Raw genomic sequence first — 10,000 nt, 5'->3', positions numbered from 1 at the left:
GTTGACAGCGGGTGCGAAGTGTTATGCAAAGCCAAACAAAGAAGGAAATAAAAGGAAAAGAGAAAAAAAAATAACAGCAGATCGACGCACAAAAGGCACGGGAACGGAGAAAGAATAGCGGCGCCGGAAGTTGACGTTTTACAAGAAGCCAAAATCGGCGAGGTTTGGAAGGGGGAAGCGAGGCAGGGGGAGGGGGAGGTGGACCGAAGGGGAGGAGGGTGAGCGGGCCAGGTGGGAAGGGGAGGAGGAGGAAGCAGAGATCTAGGAAAGCAGAGGGGATAAAGACCCGATTTAAGAGGGGAATGGGATTAATGGAGGATGGGTTAATCGGGCGTGTGTTGTGAGGCGTTCCGGGAAGTGGCGTCGGCGGAGGGAGGGGCTTCGGATGAGGAAAGAAGAGCCCCTTGTCCACAGGAGGAAGAGAAAGAAAAAAGAAAAAAAAACACCGACACTACAAGAGGAAAATAAAACAACGGAAATAATCCGAACTACAAGAAACCACACGGAGACGCAAGTCGGGAAGCGCACTTTTTAAGCCCGTGACTGCACTTCGAAGGCGCGCTTAACCACACGGCCGCTTCGCCACTTCGCGCTCGATTTGCGCAGACCGATTCCACAACTTCCACCGCGACTCGTGACGCAGCACCTGACGCAAGCAACACGTCCGGCCAACGCAACGACCGGGCGACAGACGTCATTTTTCTCTTTTCTTCCAAAGGCTTTTCAGACCGATAAATCTCGAAGGGGAAGGAGAAAATCCCCAAGTTGGAGTTCCGTTTGTGTCATGAGCTGCGAGTGGGAGCCGTCGGGACCTGAAAGTGACTCATTCGACGGACTGTGAGGACGCCGACGGACCGGTAAGAGGAGGTAGGGGAGAGGGGAGAGGGGAGAGGGGAGAGGGGATACGGCGGAGGAAGAGGAGGAGGAGGAAGAGGAGGAGGAAGAGGAGGAGGGGTGGAGGAGGAGGAGGGGGTGGAGGGAGGAGGGTGGGGGTAAGAGGAAGGAGGAGATGCAGAGGAAGAGAAGGAGGGAGAGGAGGTATTGGTAGAGGTGGAGGTGGACGGGAAGGAGGACGAGGAGGTGGCTACCCAGTAGTAGTAGTAAGAGGTGCTGGTTAAGCAGGAGGAGAAGTAAACGAAGGAGGAGTAGCAGGAAGAGGAAAAAGGAAAGAAGAAAAAGAAGGAGGAGGAGAGTGAGAAGGGGGAAAAGGAGGAGGAGGAAGGAGGAGGCGGGAAGGGAAGGAGAGCGAGGAAGGGCGTATTGGCTGAGACAGGATGTAGTACACAGACCCCACCAGGCTGCCCTACGGTTATGTCGTCACACTCTCATTCTTCTTATGATCCATATCAACAATAGGGTGAAAGAGTACAAAAAGAAAAGAAAAGAAGAGCAAAGAAACGCAACAAATAGCCAGCAAAGAGACTCAAAAACCCTCCCAAAAAGATAGAGAAAAAAAAAGTAAAATGCAAAAGGGTCCTCCAAAAAAATCGAAAACCAATTTGTCGAGGACTCGCAGCGGCGGCCAAGGAGGCGTGGCGAGTGAGGGGGGCGAGGGGGTCCTGCGGGAGTCATGCACGGCCGCCCCCCCGAGTGACGGCTGGCGAAAATAAACGTAGGCACACACACTACCTCGCCCCGCCCATGGCCGCCCTACAATCCCTCCCTTGGACAATTGCTCTCATTAGCAGGATCTGCTATTTGACACCTCTTGTCACTTTCTCTCTCTTTCTCTTACTCCCTGGCTCTTACTGTCTGTCTCTCACTCCCTCCCTCCCTCCCTCCCTCCCTCCCTCCCTCCCTCTCCCTCTCCCTCTCTCTCTCTCTTTCTCTCTCTCCCTCTCCCTCTCCCTCTCCCTCTCTCTCTCTCTTTCTCTCCTCCCTTCCATATTTACGTCAACACATAAGTACTTGGACCCGTGTGTGTTAATTACGGTACTCAAGCTTACACGTCCACACACCGAAAACTCGCCCTACCCGCCTACCGCAGCATACTCCTCCTCAGACACCCCAAGGACGACCATCCTTCCGAGCGCCGCCACCGTGACGCCGCGTCGAGGGCTACCTGCTCCCCGCTACCCCCCCCCCCCTCCAGCCCCGCCTCCCTCCGGTCCGCCGATGACACGCAGCGACACCTACACGTGGTCTACGCTAATTACAATGCACGGGGAAGCATGAAAAATGTAGGAGGAACAAAAAAACCAGAGCTGCTTCGGGGGAAACTCATTCGTTTTGCTCGCGTGGACAAGGCGTTTATGGCGGGTTTCACGTCGAGAGGGAACAGGTATGTGTGTTCTAGTTAGGTTTTGTTTACAGAATCCCGAGCGTGCGCGTAGGTGTGCAATGGCGAACGCGCGGCTTGCGAGAACAGATCAGTGAGTCAGTGAGTGTGAGTAAGCGTGGGTGTGCAAACAGCATGAATCTGGGTGGTGGAATTAAGAGAACATTCGAATTTTTTTGTATCATAGTAATAGAGGAATGAGTCAAGGAAACTCTGACAAACAGGAAGATGAGTAAGAGCAGAGAGCCCTTGAGGAATCACTCGAACAAATCTTCATTGAGGAGGATTCGAAGATGGACGCTTGGCTGTATTTAAAGAGGGAAAAGAGGAAAAGAAGGAATAGAAGAGGAGCAAAGGGGAAAACAATGACGAGACAAAGAAAATGGGAAAAGGAAGACACGAAGAGGGGGGGAAAGGGCAACTGAAAACAAGAAGAGAGAAACATGGGGAAAAGAAGAGACGAAGAGGGGTAAAAAAGGAAAAAGACAAGAGAAAAAGTAGGAAAAAGACAAGAAGTGGGAAAAGAGGAAAGAGAAGACAAGAACAATGGAAAAGGGAGAGGAAAAAAATAGAAGACTGGTCTCGCTCCCTTCTCGACCCCAGTCCAGAACACCGAGACACCGACCCAGACCTCGGGGCAGTAAAGTCATCTCGAGTTACACGAGTTCACTCCTGACCAACGCCCTCCCTTATTTTCCCTCCCTTAACGCACCACTCTTAAAAAAAGGGGAAGTTTATGCCTCTCCCATCCTCGACACACACACGAGGGGCGGCTGTGGCGGAGGTGACCCCTTGACGCGGCAATCCGAGCTGTTCGGGGTGACCACACAGGGCCCTTCCCCTCACCATTACGCCGCCGCGACACACCGTATGCGCCAAAAAGCTCTCCCGTCTCCTCCCCTCTTCAAAACCTAGGGGGGGTAGAAGGGGGAGAGTGGGGGGGGTAGAAGGGGGAGAGGGGAGGGGTAGGAGGAGGGAGAGGGGAGGGGTAGAAGGGGGAGAGGGGAGGTGTAGAAGGGGGAGGGGAGGGAGGTGTAGAAGGGGGAGGAGGGGAAATGCAGGAGGGGGAGGGAAGGAGGGGAGGGGGGAGGAATCGACCGTCCACGAGCGTCCAAAGTGTGCGAAACGATGCGAAAGTCCGTACCGTCTTCCTCGAGGCAAGGTAACTACATTCTTGATGGCGTGGGAATTTATTTTAAATATTTCGAGGTCAGTGTCGCCGATCCCGCGCTCCGCTCTCTCTCTCTCTCTCTCTCTCTCTCTCTCTCTCTCCCTCTCTCTCTCTCTCTCTCTCTCTCTCTCTCTCTCTCTCTCTCTCTCTGGCGTAAACTAGGGGCCTTCAGGCGAGCGGACATAAGTGAGGGGGGGGGAGGGGGGAGGGGGGAGGGAAGGAGGAAAAAGGAAAAGAGGAGAAAGAGGAGGAGGAAGAGAAGAAGAAAGAGGAGGAGGAGGAAGAGGAGGAGGAAGAGAAGGAGAAAAAGAAGGAGGAAGAGAAGGAGAAAGAGGAGCAGGAGGAGCAGAAGGAGAAAGAGGAGGAGGGGAAGAGAAAGGGGAGGAGATGAAGATGAAGAGAACGAGAATGAGGATAAGAAGATAGAGGGCGAGGAAGAGGGAGAGGAAAAGGGAGAGAAAGGAAATGTCGTGTTGTGAAGTCATTTCAGGACCACACACACACACAAAATGCGGAGTTGTGGCGTAAACATAACCCTCGACTGCACATAAGTATCCATGGAAGTGAGAAGGTTATTCTACCCAGTGTCTGTCACGCGATACATTTACCATTTCCCAAAAAAAAAGATTTACATATCCACGATCTTTGGAGGCTGACCAGGAGGAGACCGAGAGAGCGAGGGAATAATGATGGGGGGGAGGGGAGGGTGGAGAGTGGGGGGGGAGGAGGAGGGGTAGAAGCAGTCCAGGGGCATGTCGACCGCCGGGGTACTCGACTCGCTCCGTGGCGGGGCACCAGTGGTCAGTGCCCGCGCACGAATGCCCAGCAGTACGTCAACCTCGTCTATTACAATGCAGGGATTGAGGGGACTGAGAGACCGAGGGGCTAGGGGGCTGAGGGGCTAGGGGACTGAGAGGCCGAGGGGCTAGGGGACTGAGAGGCCGAGGGGCTAGGGGACTGAGAGGCCGAGGGGCTGGGGGTCTGAGGGCCAAGGGGGCTGAGGGGTTGATCGACCTGCCAAAGGAATACACACTTCCTTGACGTGACTTACGGCGCACATGTACCAGAGGCCCTACAAGTGAGTCCATTTTGAGGAGAAACTGGAGAAACCTTGTAAGAATCAGTGTAGGAATCTGTGCTGCTATAAGCATTTATGTCACACGCCCGTAGATAAACACCTCAGAATACATAAAAACTAATTACGGCATGTTTTAGGAAGCCAAATGACAGCTGGGAGCACGCAATGTGGGTGCATTGGCGTACACACACGCACACACGCACGCATATATGTATTTATACATTTATCCCATATATATATCGTAGATGTATATGTATATGCGTATGTATAAATCTATCTATCTATAACCATATGGGTAGATAACTCGACCGATAGCTAGACAAATACAAAACAAATAATGACATAGATATAGACAGGTACATAAAGTCATACAAAACAAACAGAAAAAAAAACAGCCATAAACAGCCAGCAATGGCACTTTCCCGAGCGACAGAGCCACAGCCGACCTTTCCCCGACCAAGCCGACCTCCGCCTCCTCCCCAGCCTCCAGTGCCAGTGCCCGCATGCACAGGAATATGGTAATGCTCATGATTCATCCGAAGGGAACCCTTAACGAGATCGATAAACACCTGCCCATTGTGAGTCACGTGCGGCCTTAGAGAGCCTCCGATGACGTCACACGAGGCACTGTCCTGATGCAATGGCGACAATTTGGTCAGTCGAGCGTGACGCTGTTTTGCGTTTTAGCGAAATGAGTTTAATTCACCGAAATGCGCGCCCGTGAGACGCATAAACGCCCGCTTCGAATGACGGGATATGCTGAATAACCCTGGTGTCGCCGGGGTCGCGAACCCCACCTGACGAAAAGGTTTCCCCCCAAAGGATAAAGGTTCTAAAATCCAATCATTTAATAACGGGCGACTCCAACAGCACAAGCTCCGCCACGGCAAACACGCGATGAAGGAGCATATGGTGACTTCCTTCCTACCCTCCCCTCCCCTCCGACCCCTCCTTCCCCTCCCTCCCCCCGGCCTACCTGCATGATAAATGGCGTCAACACTAACAATTCTCCCGCGTCAGAGGCAAAGGCGCGAGAAATGAGAGAGATTAGGACCCCGTAGCCTGTCCCTCCTTTCCGGGGATTCATCAGAATTAGCTCCGTGAATCGCCCATCATGCCCACCGATGCCCATATGGGAGCGCCCCGATGACTGGCACTTGCCCCGTTACGCGAGACTAAAAAAAAAAAAAAAAACCCGAAGTCGAAACGCCGTTATTCTACGGCTATTTCCAGAACAAATATTCCCCCCAACTGACCCCTCGCGTGCCACCGGAGACCCGAGCTCTTACAGCCCACAAAGCGAAAAACTTTCTTCAATTAGAAAGCTTCGCGAGTGATACGCGCGCTGGAAACCGGCCAACGTCCCCCGCGAATCCAAACCCGCCGCGTCCAAGCCGAAGTAATGATGATAATCCGACGGAAGGGGAAAAAACGGAAACTCGGGAAAAGGATAAGGAAGGATCAGGGAAGGATCAGAACCCGCGGGAGGGGGTGAAGGGGGAGAGAAAAGATGCCAGGGACGCCCCCCAGGCTGCCCCAATGCCCTCTGTACCAAGCTGGCACGGACAAATGACCGCTCTTTCTCCCCTCGACGGCTGGAAGTGGGCCAATTCCTCATAGCGCAAGAATGGGAGCATTGTTTACCTTTATCCTCGTGCACGGAGGCTCACGCACTCCATAGAAATGATAACTGTGTTAGAGGCGAATCTCACTCCACAAAAAAAGGAGGACGGAGGAATTTAAACTCGGGACGGAGAAATCCTGCTGATAATGCTGGAAAACTGGGATGAGGAAGATGCTAACTGAAGGAATTATGTGTCTCGAAGGAAGAGAAATGATGGAGAATACCCAAGTACCTGAAATCGTAAATACACATACAAAGAAAAAGAAAAAAAGTAGACGGGTACACAAAAAAAAATACTATTGAAAGCACAGCACACGTCACTGAATCACACTGCCACATACACTTCACAAGACACCCTTCACACCACACTCATCACCAACCACCACCACAGCTCGCAAGACGCCCTTAGCTCCTCGAAGACACACACACACACGCGCGCGTAGTCCAATCCACGTACACGAACAGCCCACCAACTCCGCGCACCTGAGACACTCCGATTCACGTACAAGAAAAAAAAAAGAAACTGAACCACCGCTTTTCACTCACCCTCGACACTTGGAACACTGCCGTGCGCTTGCCAACTTTATCTGTCTTCATCTTGGCTTTTATTCACGGGATCACACTGCACGTAAACACGAATCCATGGTTCTATAGCGAGGGAAACACATATAGGCTAGCGACACTCACACTCCTCCCACAGGTAAAGTCAGAGGTGTACTGAGGCGTCAAGCGGCTAAGGTGAGGTTTCGCCCTGAGCCGCGCCGGGGTTGCCAGGGGTCGCCGGCGCTCTGCGTTATCGGCAGAGGAGGAAATTCATCATATCTGATCATTTATTTATGATGTATCATTTATTTATTAGGTTCTTGACCGTCAAGGCTTTAATACACGACGTTTTAATGCTCAGTTTATCATAAATGCTGACGTCGGAAGCATATGATGAAAGCTTGAGAACCATTGTAAAACTTTCTTAACAATTTAATGTATCAAATAAAATTTATGAAACTAGCTTTATTTGTTAAGTTCTCATTCATACGCGGCTGCATTTCACAAAGCCAGTGAGTAACAACTGCGACAAAACAACGAAGCAAAATTGCTCCCAAGATAATATGAAGATAACCAACTTGCCAAGTGAAATATAGTTCCTCACGATGAACAAAACAGACGAACGGAGAGCCGCGGGGGGAAGGAAATCGTGTAATTAAATCAGCAGATACATCAAAATATAAAAACATCGACCTCTGATAACCCCCGAGGCCTGGTATACACGCACGCACGCACGCACACACCAATCCATACGCATTGTTATTAGGCGTCACCTCTACTCTCGTACGTACGCGCAGAATATTCCCTATCGGCGTCGATGAAATAAGATAAAACGACGATATGTAAAAAAAAAAAAGCCAATCAAATACAAACGCTACACACAAAAAAGAAAACAAAATACATCAAACAGAAACAGCACATCACGCCAACCAACGCAGCCGTAACACGCCAACATTTCTTTGCGTTACCTGTTGCCGGAGAACCAAGCAGCCGTCACTCAGCCTCAGAGGTGTGCGTACAACCCCCCCTCCCCCCCTCCCACCCCTCTCCCGGCCCGTACTACGCTCACAGCACATATCTTACCGCGATCTTTACACCTGTGCGTAGTAAAACCCCCCGCCCCTCCCACCCCACCCACCCCCCACATACACAAGCGCCGTGTAATAATACCAGTTACTCTCCGGTATGTGCTTCGACCATCCATATTCCACGTCTCTGGGATTCGACGTCACACCATCCGAGACCGTGAAGTGCGTAGCAAAATTTAAACATTATTTGCACTGACTGGAATGAACTTGGTGCGAATCCTGGGGTTCCGTACCAAATAAGAATTATACGAGATACATAAAGCTCTGTTTTTAATAGACAATTGACAAGAGATACATAAAGCTCTGTTTTTAATAGACAATTGACAAGAGATACATAAAGCTCTGTTTTTAAGAGGCAATTGACAAGAGATACATAAAGCTCTGTTTTTAATAGACAATTGACAAGATACTCGTACAGCATTGAGATACATAATAAAGCTGTATTTTTTTTTTTTTTAACAGACTGTTTAAAGGTACATCATTGGAAATAAACGCATCTTCTCTCCCTAAACCCAGCCTCACGAAATAAACCCACACGTAGGAGGAGGAACAGGACACCACACGCACGCAAAAGGAACACCATAAACACGCAACAGGACACCATACACACGCAATCCCCTCGGCACTACGAAAGGGAAGACCAGGACCCACCAAGACGACGACCAAGAAGACGACCCACCAAGACGACCAGGACGACGACCCACCAAGACGACCAAGAAGACGACCCACCAAGACGACGACCAAGAAGACCCACCAAGACGACGACCCACCAAAACGACGACCAAGAAGACCCATCAAGACGACGACCCACCAAGACGACGACGAAGACGACCCACTCCCAAGGCATCGTCCCGGAGCTCCCCAGACGCAATATCGATCCCCCTAACAAGGCCGAGGTCCTGACCCCGCCATTATCGCGGAGACAGTCTGGTGACATAACCACAGGGACAACAATCTGTCCCGGGCGTCCACGAGGGCAGCTGTGACCCCTGGGTGAGGGAGGGAGGGAGGAGGAGGAGGAGGAGAAGGGAGGTGGAGGAGGAGGAGGAGAAGGGAGGTGGAGGAGGAGGAGGAGAAGGGAGATGGAGGAGGAGGAGGAGAAGGGAGGTGGAGGAGGAGGAGGAAGGGAGTGGAAGAGGAGGAGGAAGGGGGAGAGGTGGAAGAGGAGGAGGAAGGGAGGTGGAGGAGGAGAAGGAGGAAGAGGAGAAGGAGGAGGAGAAAGAGGAGGAGGAGGAGGAGGGAGAGAGGAGGAGAAGGGGAGAGGAAGAAGGGAAGGAGGAGGAGGAGGGAGAGAGGAGGAAGAGGAGGAGGGAGAGGGGAGGGGGAGGGGAAGGAAGGTGCCCAGCGCCCAAAGAGCCATCACTCAAGAGCCCGACCGGACCGATATTATGCTCGCCTGACGGTTATTGTCCCTCAGATGAATGTTATTATCCGCCATTAACAAACTTCCCCCCCCCCCGTACACCCTAAACATTTCGTAACATCGTACCCTAAGCGCCCTCTATGCATTCGCCGCGTATTCATGAATAATCTGAGAATAAAAAAAAAATAATTGCCCTTAAATCTCCATGCCCTCACCCAATATTCTCGAATAATCAAACAGAATAAAAAAAGAAAAAAAAAATCGACCTCTTCTCAAAAAACTCCCCACCCCGACCCCCTCCCGAGACGCGAGAGACCCGTCGCCGGCGCCGCTGACGAAACCTCCGCTACGGAAGCAAAATCCTCGCATTCCGGGCGCGAGCGGCATTCCGGCAATCGGCGTCCTCGGAGCGCCATGATATCGGGGCCTTTTCAATGAACGTCCGACCAAAATAAACAACCATTTTTGGGGCGCCTTGTCGACCTTTCAAAGCCCTTGTCCCGGCGAGCCATTGACGGGATCTGAACCCAGGTGTTTGGGGCAGGGGGACGGGCGGCCGCTGGAGGGCGAGGGTCCAGGCGATGCTGCTGATGCTGCTTCCGAGGAGGAGGAAGAAGTGGAGGAAGAGGAAGAGGAAGTGGAGGAGAACGAGGAAGAGGAAGTGGAGGAGAACGAGGAAGAGGAAGTGGAGGAGAACGAGGAATAGGAAGTGGAGGAAGAGGTGGAGGAGGACTATGAGGAGGAGGTGCATGCTGAGAAAGAGGAGGAAGATGAAGAGAAGGAGGAGGTGGAAGAGGAAGAGAAAGAGGAGGAGGAAGAAGATGAGGGTCAAGTAATTGACGATAAGAGGGGAGA

At 51.8% G+C, this 10,000-nt stretch overlaps 1 protein-coding gene across 3 annotated transcripts in view; it reads right to left on the bottom strand.

The window, feature by feature from the left end:
* The window catches only part of ec (ubiquitin specific peptidase echinus), a 329,693-nt gene that overhangs the window by 58,808 nt on the left and 260,885 nt on the right, over window positions 1-10,000 (bottom strand). The window contains exon 1 of one of the 3 annotated variants that reach the window (XM_027370537.2): window positions 6,698-6,865. The exons of the other annotated variants lie outside the window; for them this stretch is intronic. Coding sequence (XP_027226338.2) covers window positions 6,698-6,748 — 51 coding nt within the window. The 5' untranslated portion in view covers window positions 6,749-6,865. Of the gene's footprint in view, window positions 1-6,697; window positions 6,866-10,000 lie in introns of those variants that run through there. 3 annotated transcript variants of the gene reach the window in all.

Source organism: Penaeus vannamei, chromosome 23, assembly GCF_042767895.1.
Source record: "Penaeus vannamei isolate JL-2024 chromosome 23, ASM4276789v1, whole genome shotgun sequence".
In the NCBI taxonomy this organism is placed as follows: Eukaryota; Metazoa; Arthropoda; class Malacostraca; order Decapoda; family Penaeidae; genus Penaeus; species Penaeus vannamei.
This window is presented reverse-complemented; position numbering and strand designations above follow the sequence as displayed.